The sequence below is a fragment of the Gavialis gangeticus genome, unplaced genomic scaffold (assembly GCF_001723915.1).
Source record: "Gavialis gangeticus isolate Ggan-Ray unplaced genomic scaffold, GavGan_comp1, whole genome shotgun sequence".
NCBI classification, from domain to species: domain Eukaryota; kingdom Metazoa; phylum Chordata; order Crocodylia; family Gavialidae; genus Gavialis; species Gavialis gangeticus.
The window spans coordinates 16144784-16163203 of record NW_017729006.1 but is presented as its reverse complement, the minus strand read 5'-3'; the positions used below and the strand labels follow the sequence as shown (position 1 = coordinate 16163203).

The following is an 18420-nucleotide window of genomic DNA, read 5'->3' as shown; positions in this document are numbered from 1 at the left end:
TCCAACTATTTAGTTGGTCTAATAAAAGATACCACATTTACCCAAAGAACATTGTCTGCGTATGTCCTTAGACCAACACAGCTATAAGCAACTTTCCTGAATCCAAAACAACTTAATTTTTCCCTGAATTTCACACCTTACTCAATCTTTTAAACTCAGGAGCTAGCTATAGTGAAAGAAAAAAAGGTTACAAATAAGGGAAGGCATTAAATTTTTTTTTTTCATTTCCTTGGGACCTACTGCTATTTCTGTTGATTTCCTGTGAAATTTTTTTTCATTGACCTCAGTAGACACTGTGAGAGAACATATTGCCACCTATTAGCTGGTAGCTGCGTAGAAATAACAAAAGATGTTTCTTTGGATGAATTGGTAACAGAAAATTTTAATTTGTTCAAACAATACAGGCCTGTTGTCTTTTGAGTTGGAGGATCAGAAATCCTATTTAAGGCTTACAGTGTATTGTAGCAGAGGTGTAGCTTCAACTATTCCCATTAGATCTCTGATTTGATCCTCTTCTAGCTCCAGAAACAGAGATCCTCATTCTTTGAACTTATTTAATTTTTCAGTTACTTCTACAATATTCTTGAAATTTTGCTCAGTGTTTCATAAAATTAAAAAAGGTTTAGATTGGTTCTTTTCTGAAATTTTGTACTGTCTTGATTTAGCTGAAAATAATTGTGATTTTTTTTTTGTGGTTTTCTTTTTTTTGTTTTAATGAAACATATGTCCTTGGAAAAGTATGCAAAATATAAAAGGTTTGGATACATATAACTTGAATTGACTTCAGTTTATGTGTATTCCATTATATCAAAGTAGGGTTTGACCCTAAACTTCTGACCATAAGAACTCAGGAAGCACAGACCTTTAGGCATCTATACACATGCAGGGTGGAAGAGCTGCTCTAATTAAAGCATCTGCAGTGGCGCATCTATTCAGCATCCCGCTCTTCAAAATGGTGGTGGGGCTGCTTTAACTAAAGCCTCTCGAACAAGCTTTAACTAAACAGGCAGCTAGGGGCAGATAAATATTTCTTTTCTAAATTTTTTAAGGGCCCTGCATGCCAGATAGAATGGCCTGGCAGGCTGCATCTGGCCCACAGTTTGCATTTTGCCCACCCCTGTATTACTAGAAGGTATTTGAATACTGGTGATGAGCTATTTTAGTCTCCCTTTATAAAATGCAGAACACTGCTTTCCTGTATAAATACAAACCCATCTAATATGGGGAAAAAATCAACATTAATATTAAAATAATTATTGAAATATACTACACAATTTGCAATCAAGTCTTGTGTTGGATGATGGTGACTTTGCAGGAGCAACTACATAGTCAACATTTGTAACTTAGTTTTGCAGAGTAAGTGTAGGGTGTCTTGGTACGTTAGGACTGAAGCTGAAGGATGCGGTTATTTTGCTGTTTAATGTGAGTTGCTATCTTCAGCTTATGTTTTATTGATATTTGTTCTAGGTGGTGCTTTGATGAAACAGTAACTCACTTCATCTACCAGGGGCGACAAAATGACAGCAACAAGGAGTACAAGTCTGTTAAAGAAAAGGGCATACACATTGTTTCAGAGCATTGGCTTTTAGAGGTATGGGGGGAAATGGAGATTTTAAGATCAGGTATACTTCTGCTTGCTTACAGCTCATCAAAGATCAGTGGAAAATCACAATAGTCCATGCTTTTACACATGCTGCTCTGAATTCACAGGATTCAGACTTCTAAATCTTAGAAGTAATTTCCATTGATGTGTCATCACCTTATAAATTACTAGAATTGATAATTTCTTCATACACTTGCCTTTCATAACTAATACTTACAGGGCTTCATTTAGAAGAAGTGTTGGTGATGGCTGAATAGTAACTTTGGCTTACATATATATTTGACGTAAAAAGTAAGTTTTAGTTCTAAGACGAAGAAACAGTTAAGAAAAACAAAACTTGGGTTGAAAAATGTTGTGCTAATTATAATGAGAACTTTAAGTGCATTTTCCAATTCCCTTTTTTTAAACTAGTCTGTTTAGATTTTACAACACATTAGCTTGTGTCATTCCTTCCTTTCCTTCTCCTGTTTCTTATAACCTCCTTGCATTATAAACTTTATTGCAGAGCGCACAAGAAAATAAACGGCTTCCTGAATCCCTGTTTCCTCACACCTATAATCCCAAAATGAGCCTGGATATCAGTGCGGTACAAGATGACAGACTCTCCTCCAGTCGGTTTTCATCAACTGGAAAAATGGGAAAGGAAAACGAGGTATACTGTAAAACGTAACTTGTCCCTGCTGGAGTCATTGATTTAATTTCTCTATTCAGTTTAAAAGGATGTTGACTTCAGTCTGGCCATCACAGTAGCAGAATCATCTAGCTCTTCAGGTGTTGTAAGACTGGAGCTTTATGTCCTATGTCTGCCATGGCTTACCACTCCTGAAATTTGTTAAGTCTCTCAGTTTGGGAATGAGGTCTCTAAGCTCTAAATTCCCTTATTGTTAGGATGTTTTGTTGGATGAAAATAACTCAGGAAATGAAACTACTGATCAGACAAAAGAAGTATTCATGGAAGAGGAAGAGCAAATTGCAGCAAATGAACCTAAAGGAGGTAACTTGAATATTCTGCATTTTTTCAAATTGCTATAAAACTATAATTGTAAATATAAACCTCTTTAGTATTTCAGGTAACCTTTTGATTTTTACAGACTGGAGGATTTAGTGTCATATTTCACCTTAGCTTAAAGTGTAGCAGACCAACCCTCCTTAAAATGTACTGGCTGGTAATTATTCATGAGTGCCAAGTTTGAGAAAAGGTCCGTTTTTTCCCCTGCTTTAAAGACATTTTTACTTAGTCCACACTAAACAGTTTTGCCAGTAAAACCCTCCTTTATGTCGTAGAGTTGTATTAACTGTTCAAAAAAGAGTAGGCTTCTGCAACCATTCAGCAGCTAGCAGAATATGCTTGTGGACTTTCCCATGCTCTGTGTTGGCTCTAGTGGTCCATTTGGACATTGGTACCTTCTGAAGATGCACTTGGCAAAATTGCTGCAATTAAGCCGTTAGAAGAGTGTATGTGTGTACGCTCTGGCAGCTGGGTGGTTGTCAGCAGATAACAGCTGCCGAGGCAGGTAAGCATAGACAAGGCCTCTGACAGTCCGTAAGAGAAGTTTGACCACCTCTTGTGAATCATTAGGCTGGTATTTAGACATGTTTAAAAATAACTTCTTTAGTCTCAAAGATGTTTGAGAGATTTTTGAATGCTAGCAGGGAGAATACCGATAAAGCAGGGCTTACAATTACAACTTTATATGAAAATATATATGTTCCTTCATTCTGAAAGTGAATTGCATGGCTGTAAATGCCTGTGATATTCTGAAAATTTAAAATGAAACTGCCTCATGCTTTTGGGGATTTTCTTTCCTTTCAAGTTTTAACCCAGACACTGGAAATGAGAGAGAACTTTCAAAAACAACTACAGGAAATCATGTCTGCCACGTCGATAGTGAAACCACAAGGACAAAGAGGATCCCTGTCCAGGAACAGTTTTGACAATTCTCCTAGCACACCTGATAGCACACGATCTATGCGTAATGGCCGTAGTAGAGTTTTGGAAGCTCTCAGGTATTTTGTCCTGCTTTTCTTTAGTTTAATAGTCTTAAAAATGTGGATTGCAAATGAAATAAAATACATCTGATACTCTTTCAAATCCTGCCATATTGTAGCTACAAATGTTTCGTAATGTAGCAATACCAAAGGTACGTCTAACTTAATTTTTTTTAAATTGACACTTGCCTTTTGCCACCTACGTCTATTTTTCTTGCAGTTTAGAATCTGTTTTATTTATTCAGGGTGGATGAGTTTTCCTTAAGGTTTCTTCTTAATTTGTAATAAGAATATAGAGCAAATACTTTCCCATGATAATCTGTCATAGCCTAGCTTAGAGCAAGAAATATGCACTTCCTGGATTAGCTGGTCTCTCTGTCAAATTCTGAAGAAAACATTACCTCTCTTTATATTATGGGAAAAATAATCCAGTATTTAACAATTAGTTATTTCTGCAAAACACTTCTGCGTTTTTCTTTTGAATTGAGAAGCTCTTAATGACAAACCTAGGTGTAGGAAGTTGATGAATAAAGGTCTGATTTCCAGTTTTTATTATTGCACCTCAAAAACTGAATACTGTTTGCAACATGGCTCCTTTTTCAGTTTTCAAATTTACTGCAAGATAACAGATATAATAAAATATAAGATCATGGAACATCTTACTAGTATGGTCCAGAATAAAACTATCCCTTGCAATTCACTTTGGCTAACTTTCTCCTGTTGTGCCTGACTGCTCAATTGGCAGTATGATTTATTTTTATGCTGAACCCTTTTTGTTTTCTGTAGAGATCAGAGGGTTGCATTGCTAGTGTGATTATAAGCATGTTTCTGTTTTGGGGAATTGCAAATGTATTTTTTTTAAGGAGATGTTGTGTGATATTTTTTTTCACTCCTCAGGCAATCCCGGCAAGCAGTGATGGATATGAATACAGAGCCATCACAAAATGAACAGATTATCTGGGATGACCCCACTGCAAGAGAGGAGAGAGCAAGGCTTGTCAGCAATTTGCAGTGGCCCAACAGTCCTTCCCAGTGCTCTGAACAAATTCAGACTAATGTAAATAACATGGATGAGCCCCCTGTCAGGAAGTCCTTAACTGAAATGGAAACTGCTGATTCAGGTAAGATGAGAGATACAGTTGGACTGTGTCATTCAGTCAAAATGAACATGATCTCTAGAAGCAAAGGAAAGCAGTATTTCTAGGTGGACCTTTTGTACTTTAAAACATAAAGGTGTCTTTTTTTGTTGAGCAGAACTGCTCTTTTCCTTTTTAGAAATGAGTAAGGATGGTTTTCTTTAAAAATGTAAATAACATCTTGTGCACTCTCCTCCCTTTGCTGTTCTCTCAGAGGAGCTTTCCTGCAAGTTTGACATCAGTAAGCAACATGGCAGTTGTACTGCTGCTACTTTACACCCAATTTCCAAACTGTCATTCATGTTAGAAAGTATTTTACTGAAGCAAGTAACTCCAAGGGGCCTAGATAGAGCCTTTGAATATGCAGGTAACAGCTGCAGGAGCTTGCCTTTCAATAGCTGCTGAAGTACATCCCCAACATCAGTGAGAAGGGAGGTATAAGAGAAAGATCACCCATTCCCACAAAACTCACTACCTGCATCCAGACTATAAGGGACATCAGTGGACCAGGGTGCAGTCAAGTTGCTATACTTTATTTTCCCTGTTCTCATGAGCAACCCCTCCCAGCAAGCCCTTCATTTAGGTGTAGGAGTGGGGAACAAGAACACTTAGTCATCTCTGTTTCTCTTGTCTTCCCACCAACTGCTTGGACTACTACTTCCAACCATCCCTTAACAGAGTTGTTTTGTTTTGTTTTTTTTGTTTACCTGAAGCAGCAGCCAACCTGGAGGAAGGGGTTCCTTTGATCCTGTCTTTCATGAGGAAGTTGCCATGATTTAACCACCCTCTTTGTGCAGTTAGTGTCTTAGCTTGAATTAGCTCAAGGCATCTGTTTACTTAGGAAATGGAGGAGTCTGTAGATAAAATAGTCAAAACATGAGACTGCAGCATCTTACAAGGTGCTTTGCGAAAGAATAATACAATGTCCTGGTGGCATTTGTTTTAGGCTGAATACTTTTTACAGTTTCAACCAGATTTGTATTTGATCAAAGTGAATCAATCAGCAGTGATTTATTATTTACAGCTGTCCGAGATGTTGAGCGTGCCGGTGTAACTGAGGTCTCAAGGAGCCCAGGGGTCAGAACTCCAGAAACCCCTGTACAAGACGATCATTTGATCCCCACACCACAAGCCCCAAGCATTGCCTTCCCACTGGCTAACCCTCCTGTGGCTCCACAGCCCAAAGAAGAGGTTTGTCATATTGCAATTTGCCTGTTTTACTGATCTGATTATGTTTGTACTGTGCAGGAAGGTCTCGGTGTTAATAAAATTCAGTCTGTTAGTGGATATTAAGAGTCATGAACCAAAAAGATGACAAAGCCAGTAGGGAAATAGAGTGCCTGAGCAAGAGACTAACATAAGAAGGATAGGGGTGGGGAGGGGAATGCAGTTAGGTTACAGAAAATACAGTGTTGGCCAACTGAGTCCAGGGGTGGGGTGCACAAAGGTCTCAGTGCAATGCTAAAATGTATTTGAAATTAGAAGTTGATTGTACCATGTTTTCCCCAATCCAAGACCGCCCTGAATTTAAGATGGACCCCCCCCACCTCCGTAATTGGATTTTACACATGGAAAATATATGCATTTGTTATCATTTTTCCATATATAGAATCTGATTATTAGAGGGTCATCTTAAATTCATGTCCCCCTTCCCCCAACTGCTGAAGCAGGGAAAGCAGGGGGAAGGGATGTGGTTGAAGTGGTCTGACCCTGGCCCCTTGCCTCCTGCTGTCCGCTTCCCCACACAATGCCTGCCCCCTCCCCCAGCCACTGCACATGGTTGTTCCAGCCCCCCAGGTGGCTCTGCAGCAGCCATTGCAGCAGTGGCAGCTCAGACTGGGCCTTGGACCTAGGGCCAGAGCTGCTGCTTCTACTGCTGCTACTGCATGGGCAGGCTGGGCTGGAGCAACTATGTGCTCCATGAACTGGGCTGGAGTGGGGCCAGAGTTGTGCTGGAGCCAGAGAGTAAGTGGTGCTGGGGGAGTGGGGGGCAGGCAGCGGGGCAAAGGTAGGTGTGGGGTAGGCAGCAGCAGCTCTGACTCTGATCTTGGGTTGGGGCCAGAGTCTAAGCTGCAAAAGTTGCTTGCACCCCTGGTCTTATGCTCAAATCCAAGACAAGGGGCTTTTAGGGCTTTTCCCTTCATGATAAAGAGGGTGGGAAGCTTGTCTTGGATTCAAGTAAATATAGTAAGTGTATTGATTGGTTTAAATTTATATATCATTCATTTCTGTGCAGAACTTAAGTTTTCAGTCTTTTACTTTTCCAAGAGACTCTGACCAAATGTTCCTTTTAAGGAAGGAAAATATCATGCTGGTTTACTTTGTTGTCCTGTTAACCAGTAGTTTTTTGGGGGAGCTAGGGGAGGGAGGAATGGCTGAGCATGTTTACAGCCTCTTTAATAACTTTGGGATAGTGAGGAAAGAGTGGTTTCTAGTAATCATTTTGACACTGTGTTGTAGTAGCGCTGAAATACAAACTGTGGATCTGTCACTACCAAGAATCTGTTTTAAAAGTGTACAGAGGACTATGAGAAACTAATCTTGCTTTTGATTTGGCTGAAAAGCCCAAGCAATGTAAGGATACAAGGTTTAGTGGCATACTTCCTCACATTAGTGAATGAGTCTTGCTTCCAACGGGCAGGCTTGCCATTCTGACAGGGTTTCCCAGCTGTATTTTGCATTTTGAGAAAAGATCAAATCTGTCAGTCATTGAGTCGTTTCTGTCCTAGAAAACTGAATTTGATCCGATTCCTGGCAGCAGAAAAATCCTCCTGCAAACTAGAGCACAGAGGAAAAACTACTGAGCTGCTGAGTCAACTGGTGTGCACTTTCCTTTGTCCTTGCTATTGCCTGGCGTTCATACCACCTCATCACAAGCAGCAGTCCTGGGTCTGAAGGTGTACATTTATACTCCATCTCCTATATGACCACATTGTGCTGGGCAGAGGCATTTAGCATTTTTGCCTGGTGCTCTAAACTTTACCCTTCAGTCCCAGACTCCCAAAAGCACCAGGGAGGACTGCTCCCTTGTCTTTGGCACATCCGCCCCCTGGCAGAGTGCAGATGGGGTAATGGGCTAAGAAGAGTGGGTTAGCTTTGGACCACTGCAGCCAGCTTACCCTTTCATTGGCACAGAAATGAACTGATACTTTTGGCAAAGGACATGCCAGCAGTAATGCAGTAGTTCACAGGTCTCGGGAAGGTTCTGTCACTGTTCAGCACAAAGCCCAGGACACACATGAGCATGGACCACTTGGTCTGTTTTTTAAGTACCCAGGAGTAAAGCCAAAGTAGCATCTAAAACTAGTTTCCACTCAAGTGGCATGCAAGTAAAGGAGCCATGCCCTATGGAAAAGAGCAGAGCCGATCATACAAGCTGTTGGATTCCTGAACTGAAATGCTATGTCTACAATGTGCTGTGCAAGATAGCACCCTAGTTATGTTACTGCACTTTCACCCAACACCACAAGTAAGATGGGTAAGCTTTGCTGGGTGCTGTTTTTGGCAGCATGGCACAAAGCACATGGTAACTTCAATAGTTTTACTTGGGAATAATTATGAGAAGCCTCATCTTGGGGTTTTGCTGCTGTTAGTTTTCCATTGTAGAAGGCTTGGATGAGGGCAACAGCTGTGTCCAATGATTTTTTTCTATATCTGGCTTGCTGTTCAATCAATTATAATTGAAGACATAACAGATAACAGAATACCCAAGAGACAGGTAAAACCAGAGGATGTTAAGTGCAAATTTTACTATGCACATTAGAAAATTCCTCAATTTGGGAGAAATCTGCTAGTGGAAAGCCAGGCCTTCTTCATTCTCTAACTGGTGGCTCTGATCTTTCCTTCTCAAACTGCATAGCTTAAAGAAAACTTAATGTAGTAATAACTATCTCAGATGCTAAGTAGAGAAATAGCTCAAGTATCAGTTTTAATCTTTCTACCCTACTCTCCCCTAAACTTTTGTTGTATTCTAGGTTGTTATAACAGATGAGGTTGATAAAGAACCAGAAAAGCAGCGTAAATTCCAGCTGTCTTCTCTTAATCCTCAAGAGCGATTTGACTACTGTCATCTGATTGAAGAACTAGGTACCAAATGTCTCTGAAACTTTCAAAATTGTATGTGGGTCTTTGGGCCAGAGAGGGGCCTCTTGCTATTTCACTGATTTACTATGAGGTGTCAAATTTGGTAGCCTCAAGATTCATGATGGTCCTTCACTTTTTGAAGGAACAGTCTTGTTACAAAATGACAAAGCTCATTTTTCTGTCTCCTGGCAACTTGTCTGTGGAGTTTCCTCTTTGTCCTTAGAATTGTGCCTGCCTATGCACCACTGGTATTTCTCCTTCCCTTTAAATCTTCCCTGCTACAACCACACGCTTGCTTATGTTAAAGTGGCTTTGTGTGTCTATTTTCCACTAGTTACTTCCTCCTCTTCTGGTTTCCATGTATGTTATTGCAACAATACAGGTTTCTAAATGGATAGAATTGTAGCTTAGTAATAGAAATGTAACACGTTTATATTGCACATTTCTTCATTCTTTCACTTATCCTCTCTGCAGTGCACTTTACTTGAACTAACCCAAATCAAACTCATTCCTGTGTTTCAAGGTGGGATAGTACTGGAGAAGCAGTGTTTTGATCCAAGTTGTACACACACTGTTGTGGGACATCCTCTTCGAAACGAAAAATTCTTGGCCTCAATGGCAGCTGGGAAGTGGGTCCTTCACCGTTCTTACCTAGAAGCATGCAGAGCAGCCAGGTGCTTTGTACAGGCATGTAACTTTATTATTAAGATATCAGCATCTTAAAGTTCTTTTTGGTATTTTGATTTTTTTTCAGTGCTTTTGAAACCCCCTCAACAGGTAGTAACAGGAATGTAAGGACTAGATTCTCAAAACATACTGGTGATTTTTGGGGGCCCGATCATTGACATGTGAAAGGGGCTTCATTTTGGGAACTGCTGAATGCACACCTTTTCTGAAAATCAGTTTTCTGAAGTGTGTAGCTATGGGATAATTGAGGTACCCATAGTCGCTTCTTCCTGTTGAAAATTGATTCTTGAATGATTTTGGTAAATTAAGGCTGCGTCTACATGAGACGCTGACTGCATAGTAGTAATGAGCTACTGCACACACAGTGTCATCTAAAAGCTGTTCGGCAGTGTTGCTGTGCAGTAATGACGCAGTATACACAAGTACTAACTGACTGCACAGTAACAATCTATCACTTGTTTTTTAATTGGTTATCTTACGCCGTGTCTATACAAGATGCTGACTGCACAATAAACGATTAAAAACAGGAGATAGATCAGGAATTAGTTTACGAATATAGCTGTTTAAACAACCAAGTTCCCTCTTTTGTATTTTTGTTTTTCATATAAAGTGTATTTGCTATAGAGGGGTATTCCTTTATATATTACACTGGCATTTGCAATAACACCCTGAAATTGTTATGTAAATATTTGAATATTGCTTAGGTGCTTTGCAGAAATCTGTGTCTATTATGAGCAAGAATTTGTGTTTTTATGTATGAAAATAGAAATTAGAGGAAGGAATTGAAAAAATGCAGTCTCATACTCTGCTTCTGAATAGCTACGTTTATTGGTTTTAACCAGAAAAATATAGCAGTATGCAAGATGATTTAATGAATCTAGTTAAAATTGGTGGGAGAGGCACTATATACATAGGAAAAATTAAAGATGTTTAACTAGAGCCACTGTCTCCATAACTAAAACTGCTAATGGATACCTAGAGCTAGCATGGACGGGAACGTTCTATTCCATTTTTCAGTTTCCCACTCAGGACCAGCCCTTCCTATCTTGTGAAACCTGTGGCCGCAGAGGGCCCTGCAACCAAGGGGCTGTGCCCTGCTTGCCTCCTGCACAATGTTTAAAGGGCTTGATGCAGGCAGGGAGCCACTTCTTGGCCAAGCAGGGGAGTTCCTGGCTCTGCTTCCACCCCAGCCCTGGGGAAGCAACCCAGGTGTCATTCATCCCCCCCCAGCCCAGCCCTATTTAATTTCAGTGAGTTTATATTGCAGTGAACCACAATCTTGATTTTTTTTTGATGGATCAGGGGGCCCCAAAACTGTATCTTGCTGGGGGCCCCTAAAAATTGTGGGCCAGACCTGTTCCCACCATTGTAATTGGTGAGGTTCCTTTGTAATTTGCATCTACAATTGCTTTAGGAGGAAGATTATGAATGGGGAAGCAACTCCATACTCAATGTTTTACCTGGAATCAACATAAACCAGAAAAAACTAGCACTTGCAGCTATGAGATGGAGGAAAAACATCCATAAAAGGAAGCAAGAAACTGGCATCACTGAGGTATTTTGATACAGATGTAGTATACCTAATTGGTGCAGGGCGTGGAGTGCTATAATAGGATGGGCTCCAAGTATCTTGGATACCAGTGGGAAGGCTAATATATCTAAAAACAAAACGTCATAGCTGGATTTCTCCCAGTTCAAACTTTTTTAGCCTAAAATCTTCTATTGTCCGTTTCAAATTTTATAGTTGAAGATTGTCTTGGTGCTTGTTGGTACAGGTGACTGATAGTTCACTTACGAACCGTTTTGTAAACTGGAATTCTGTTACTTAAAAATCAAAGAAGCAATTATCATTGTTCAACATTACTAAAATCATTACCTTGATATAAAAAAACATTTTTATGCTTAACATTTGCTTCTACTGTTCAGACATCTGGATCAACAGATGTACGTTTATTTTACAGTAAAAATTTCAAGACCTTTGAATGTTTTAGGAGCTTAATTACCATTAACTTTCAATGAGATTTAACCCTCCAGTGTCTGAATCACATTTGAAAATGGTACTTGATGACTAAAAAATTCAAAAGTACTTAAGTGCAGTAGGCATTACTGAAGGGTTGAACAATCTTTACTGTAAAATAGGAATTTTGCAAAGGTCCCCTGACTAGGAAGATGTATATTAGCATCTTACCAGGCATATAAGGGCTGTACTTGATATGCATGTCAATATTAATATATATATGCATAAAAAAATTTCTCATAACCCTCATTTTGCACTGGTAGCTAGCTGTCTTGAGATACTAGAAAATGTGTTGCCAAGGTATATTTGCAGTCTGTCAGTTTTGTTCTCACCATGAAGTTGAGAGGTTGATTCCTGTGGGGCTGGGGCTAGCCTTAGATTGCATGTAATGTGTTTTTTAGAGGTGCACCAATACATTGGTCCAATATCGGATCAGTACCAATATAAAGAAAATTGGCTGCATCAGAAATTGGCCAGTTTAAATGCCAGTGTGTGCATGCAGCCTCAGTGCAGCGCTCGGGCAGAGAGGAGCACAGCCCAGCAGTATGGAGAGCTGCCTCCAGCTGGTAAGTCTATTGTGGTGGAAGGGGAGGAGAGAAGGGGCTTGTGGGGGGGGGGAGTATAGATCAACCTCTCCCCTGCAGCGAGGGAGGGGCAGGGCTGAGCATGGGACAGAAGCATGGCTCTTTGGGGTGGGGGCAATAGCAGGGTAGGGGCAGGCAAGTGGACAGGCTGGAGCCAGGCTCTTTGTGGTGGGGGCTATAGAGGGGGATGCAGACACCCCAGATTTTGCCATAGCTCCCTCCCAGTGCTGCTGCAGGCCTAATGCAACTCCAGCTCTTCCCAGTTCAACCCCTGCCTCCCCCCCATGTTGGGCACAGGACAGAGGCGTGTCTCCCTCCAAGCGCTGCATGTCCAGCACAGCGCCAGCTCTTCCCACATCCCCACACACACTGGGAAGTTGAGCCGGTCAAGGGGTTGAGCCAGGAAGTGCCGGGCCTGTGCTGGGTACACAACAGTTGTGAAAGGGAGCTACAACAAAATTTGGGGTGGCTGTGTTCTCCTCTGTAGTCCTCACTCCAAGCCCAGCTCTGGCCTTCCTTGCTCTGCACAGACCCAGGGCCCCATGCTTCCCCCACAACCCCCATGAGCTATGCCCCCATCCCGTTCCTGCGCCCTGGCTGGGCAGCACCTGCCCCTGCCCTCACTGCAGGAGGGGTTGATCTGCCCCCCCCTCCCCTTCCACCACAATGGACTTACCAGCTGGAGGCAGCTCTCCATGGCATATCAGAAATTGGATTGGTATCAGTCTATACACCATCTTAAAAATCAGATAGTGGTATCAGTCCCAAAAATCTCTATCAGTGCACCCCTAGTTCTTTTGCTGCTGTTTAAAAAAAAAAAAATCCCCAGTGGTGTGCAGGTGCTGTCCTTGGGTGGGGTGTTAGTTGGTGAGCCATTCTGTTTTTCATGTCAGTGACTTTTTAAAAACTGATTTCTTGTATCCAGGGGGCATTCAGTGGCTGGAAAGTGATTTTGAATGTTGACAAAGCCAAGGAAGCAGGGTTCAAGCGTCTTCTTCAGTCAGGCGGTGCAAAGGTGTGTGGGGTTTTGTATATCGTTAAGTATATTTACTATAGATTTGTTTTCAGGTACTGATGGGTTTTATTTCTGTTTTCAATGGTGGTTGTCAGTCACTGAAAAGTTGTGTGGTAATGGGTCTCCGATTTTCTGATGTCCTACTACTTATCAAAATGAATACAGTTGGTGTATATGAATTTACCAGGCAGTAGCCCCCCAAAAAATAAACTGGGGCTTTAATTCTGCAGGTGTTTCCAGGTCATTCTTCAGCTTTGTTTAAAGAAGCTACTCACCTTTTTGCTGACTTCAGTAAACTGAAACCAGATGATTCTAGAGTTAGTGTTGTGGATGCTGCAGCCCAAGGAGTGAACTGTTTGAAACCTGAATATATTGCTGACTATCTTATACAGGTGTGTATACTCAAGGGCATTATGTACCACTTGCTTTAACAACATGAATGGTCTACATGCAGAAAAAGTAGTTTGTAAATCACATTTAATAGATCACACTTTACAGGACAGAGATCTGCCCTGCACTTACTTAGCGCAGACTGTTGACACTAATAGAATGACCATATTTGGAGCTGATTTACCAGTAGTGCTGGTCATAAACTCAAATATAGAATGCTGTCATGCTCAGTTTCCAGAAGTTTCTGACTACCAACAAATTGCCAAACTTATTTGGGTGTTGAAACTGGATACGTGTTGCTATGACTAGATGGGGAATTTAGTGTGCACTCAAGATTTTCTTAAATGCATTTTGTACCAGGCTAGATGGTGAGAAACTTTGAATAATTCCAAGCCAGATCAGAAGAGCTTTGATGGATCACTCTCTTATCCTTAGCCATGGCATATTTTATGTTTGATTCTTTCATATTCTGTCCCCAATGATGAACCCTTTTTAATTGTAGTTGGCTGCTAAAGCAAGGCCAGGTAGAATAATTTAATACCTTCCAGCTACACAAATAATTTGATTAAGCCATTTTCTTCTTTTGAAGGAGCCTTCTCCTCCAATGGATTGCTACTGTCTGCCAGAAGCTGTTCCTTACCTACAAAATAGCAGAGAGCCTGGAATCAGATCATCACAGAAGAGAAAAGCACCTGGAGAAACAAGCAGTGTCAAAAGATCCAGAATCTACTAAGCAGACTCTCTCTTACTGCCCTATTTATGTTTTTCCCCCTACCTTGTTAAGAAAATTAAAATTATTATTTGAGTTTCATTTTGAATGTTTGTGGTTAATAAAAGAAGTTGCTTAGGTTGCTGTAAAGTTAGTTTAGTTTCTTAGTATTTAGGAGCCTTACTAACAGCTGAACAAACATTAAGTCATAGTATTCTGAACACAGACACTTAAATTCATTTGTGGAGAACAATATATAATAAAAGCTAAGAAGAATTTTATGAGATAAGTAACATATGTTGGCTTTACCTGGAAGTTTGAGAGTATTATCAGTTAGCAGGAATGCTGCTGAATCAGCCATAGAATTGTATATTTTGCATGAGTTCTTCCCCTTATTTTTGAAAGGGTAGGAAATAAGCATTTGTAGAAAAACAGCTTCCTAAAATTGATCTGAATAATGAAACAACGCTTTGACCTTCTGTAGAAACTTTCATCTCATGGTCTCAGAATATATGAACTGAATCTTGCAACAAATCTGCATGGAAGGCAAAAATATTATCCCCATTTTACAAAGAAAAATCTCATACGCAGAGACTAAGTCATTTAATCAAGGGCTCAGTTTAAGTCTGTAACAGCCTGAAATCAAATCAAGATTTTATATTCTAGCAAATATGCTCCTGGCCAAGCAACCTGATTACATGGGCAGATGGGGGGGGGGGTGTTAGAAGTGTGTCTGGATGTGTTTACCTACCTCTGGGTTTGCTTATGGCCTCCAACACTAATATCCAAGCACCTCATATTTTCTAATAGAGGAGCTTGGCCTTCATTATTAGAGCCACATAGAAAGTTCCCTGGGTCACAGGTTAGTGCAGAAAATGCTGAACCATTATTCTTCTTGCTGATAATGAAAGCTTCTAAAGAAGTTTTTAAAATGTGTAAAATGTGCCTGTTTTTAGAACTACAATGTCACAGATCAGCACTGGTAAAGTACCCAAACAGTCTTACTGAAAACATTTTTTAACAACCAAAGCCTAAGAAATTAAAATAATTTAATTTCTTAAAAATAAGTCAATACTATAAGAGAAGAAATAAAAATTTATTTTCTTTAGTGTTCTCCATTCAACTGTCACAAAATGCACCACAGGTTTGGATATGGTTACTCTTAACACTAACAAGAGAAAGTACTTTGTATGCACTGTGTAGTTTAACTTGTGGAATTCATTGCCGCAGGTGGTTGTAGAGGCAGATAGCATAGCCAGGTTCAAAAGGGGACTAAACAGATTTATGTAGGCAGATCTAATAGTGGTTGAACAACAGTTGGACCTTTCCTCTGGCATCACTAAATCAATAATGGTAGATGCCAGGGAAGGTAATGAATACAAGATAAATCCTTCAAGATACCCTGTTCAGTGCTCTCTCTATAAGATAACCTGTCCCACAGGATACTGGCAGGACTGGGTATTGGGTTAAATGGACCAATAGTCTGACCCAATATGGCATTACTATATTCTTGTAACAGGAAGAAAGGACAACAGGAGTGTGTGATGCACAATGAGAAGCTAAGTCAAATGCAGAATCTATAATTGTAAATGGTAAAGCACTGAAAAATTCACTGTCAAAATGATTGTGCAGCTGACTAAATGGTGTTTAAGAGAAATATATACAGTCTATCGCAAACAGCCCAGTGGTCAAGTGGTGCTTTCACAGACCTACCTCTGAACATGATTTTCTCTGACTTGTTTAAATCCTTTCCCTTTAACCACTGATCAGTCATTTTCCAGACAAACATTTAATGGATTTTGGTCAGACTACTTTAAATGTTACATTTAAGCATAGTTATTTACCTTTGGTTCCTTTCACCACTCTTTGTGCTAGAACTAGAAATGCTAATTCCTGTGGTTTGAGGTTTCCATGAGTAATACTTGGAAGCAAGGCCATTTCAACTTTTAATATATAGGGATGCCTTCTTAATACTCTTTGCCAGGAAGTCTCTCAACTCTGTTTAAAAAACAAAAATCACTAACAGCTGGCTACATCATTGTCTGAATATAAAGTACTGTTGTTTGAACTGTGCTAGCTATAAAAGAAAAAATGGGTATGAGGCATGTTTAAATGCCTTCTTGACTTGCTACTACTTCACCACCCAGGTTCTCAAAGCCATTTAGGTACCTAACCAACTCAGTTCTTTTTTTTTTTTTTAAACATCAGTGGAAGCTGGGCACCTGAATAGCCTGAAGGATCTAAGTTTCACTATAAAAGAAATTTATATTTCAGTGGAAACAACTATGCCACTTAAGCTGTCATCCTGATGGGAAAGGACTCCCACATAATACAGAGGCATGATATCATTTTTGCTTCAACGGCTGCTTCCAAGTTTAGTTTATGAACTCTTAAGCTTTCTGTAAATCTGCATTGTTCTGCAGCCACACATTTTGTAAATTGATCAGGGCAGGAATTATTTTCTAGTTCTCTCAGCATAGCACCTACCACAGTGCTGTCCTGGTCCTTGGCTAAGAACTCTTAGGTGCTATAGTAATGCGTAGTTATAAAAAAAAACAAACAAAAAACAAAAAACTAAACAGACTGGTGGGTTCAGGTTTTGATGACTGGCTTTAGCAGGGGCATTAGGCAGATGTTCTGAATGCCTAGCATTTAAAGAGAACAAGCTGCCTTGAGATGAAGTGGATTTCATCTGTATAAAACACATTTCTCTTATCCCAAGCCAGGCAAAATGCTTTATGGTTTTGCATCTTGAATTATTACTATGTTAAGATGAACACAGTTATACAGCAAGGCTAGTGACAGGTCTTCTGCTTCCCACTGATATTCCATCCATATCACAATTATGCCAATAGACCAGTTAGGTAATACAAGATAGAATGAATGGCAGAAATATGCAAAAGCCACAATCTGTTAATCTCCCAATCGCATGATATTACTAAAACCAGGAAGCTGTAATACATATTCCAATACTGAAAAACGCATTCCTCCAATAAAGTAGTATTGTTGTTTTAATTTTATATGGTAACCTATTTATGGGAGAGAGACACAAGAAAAAAAAAATTATCAAATATCTATATAAAAATAACCTTATTCAGAGTATTCCCCTCCTTACAGTACAAGATATAGACAATGTTAAGAAATAGTGCAAAACATGTAATTTGTTAAATTCATTTTTGCCTTAATATTGTAATTGCAATATCCAGTTAAGTACTAGTGCAGTTATCTATAGGGTAAGTGCCTGAGCCTGGGCATACAACACACTTACAACTATGTGATGTTACACCAGGCTATAGAACAGACAGTTTGCTAGCTCTTCTAGTTTTATTACTGCCCCTAGCTATTATGTGGCAGAGGAACAGTTAATAGCCTGGAATAAGCTGTGGACAGATGACACCAAAGTAAATTACACAACAGTTTGGTTTTTTTTACCCTTGATTTTTCTTGGGGCATTTCTACACCACAGTCAAGTTATGCCAATGAAGAGATTATGTTGTTTCCCCACTTTTATATGCCAATGTAAGGCATGATCACACTGGTGTAAATATAAACATTTATAGACCTGTGTCTAACCTTCTGATACATCTCAACTCCAAGAGAGAAGCTCCAGTTCAAGCTCTAATGGATTTGCATCTCATCTCAAAATAGTTGATTAACTCCACTGAAGTCAACGTAAGATTGGAGTCAAGGCACAGCTGTTTTATGTGCCTAGCAGATTAGTTCTGGCATGCTGCTTTTACAGTTTCAATCAGGTATGGACAAATCTGGTATTGGAATCATTTTGATGCGGAAGCCTATGCTCTGAAAATGTGAGCAGTAATTTTGTTTTCTATTTAAAAGCTATTTATAGCATTGCTATAAATATATATTTCTATTTATAGCTTGGCTATATGCTAATTAGAGTTTAGGAAAAAAGTTTTGACTGGATAGCTTTGCTCTCACAATTGAAAGTAGAAACTCATATTCCTACAACATATAGGGATACGAGATAGGAAGAAATGATCAAACATCCACATAAACAGAAGCTAATAGGGACATGCCACACAGACAACTGTTAGGTGTTAAAATGGTGATATTTGCTATGTCTGTCCATGGTCTTAAAACCGAGTAAGATGAAGTCATAACTCTTACCAACACAAAGTTTGTTTTTTTTCAGCGGCCAGGGAAGATTGTGAATCCCAGAATAAGCAAACAACTTTTAAAACTG

At 39.8% G+C, this 18420-nt stretch overlaps 1 protein-coding gene across 2 annotated transcripts in view; it reads left to right on the top strand.

Moving 5' to 3' along the window:
• Positions 1 to 14315, top strand: part of TOPBP1 (topoisomerase (DNA) II binding protein 1) — a 29779-nt gene extending 15464 nt beyond the window's left edge. For both annotated transcript variants that reach the window (XM_019508871.1, XM_019508870.1), the window contains 12 exons: positions 1468 to 1591; positions 2109 to 2255; positions 2492 to 2597; positions 3418 to 3610; positions 4490 to 4713; positions 5753 to 5919; positions 8703 to 8814; positions 9335 to 9498; positions 10913 to 11053; positions 13025 to 13114; positions 13345 to 13506; positions 14094 to 14315. In XM_019508871.1, the coding sequence (XP_019364416.1) occupies positions 1468 to 1591; positions 2109 to 2255; positions 2492 to 2597; positions 3418 to 3610; positions 4490 to 4713; positions 5753 to 5919; positions 8703 to 8814; positions 9335 to 9498; positions 10913 to 11053; positions 13025 to 13114; positions 13345 to 13506; positions 14094 to 14237 (1774 nt within the window). In that variant the 3' untranslated portion in view covers positions 14238 to 14315. The remainder of the gene's footprint in view (positions 1 to 1467; positions 1592 to 2108; positions 2256 to 2491; positions 2598 to 3417; positions 3611 to 4489; positions 4714 to 5752; positions 5920 to 8702; positions 8815 to 9334; positions 9499 to 10912; positions 11054 to 13024; positions 13115 to 13344; positions 13507 to 14093) is intronic.
• The last annotated feature ends 4105 nt before the right edge of the window (positions 14316 to 18420 follow it).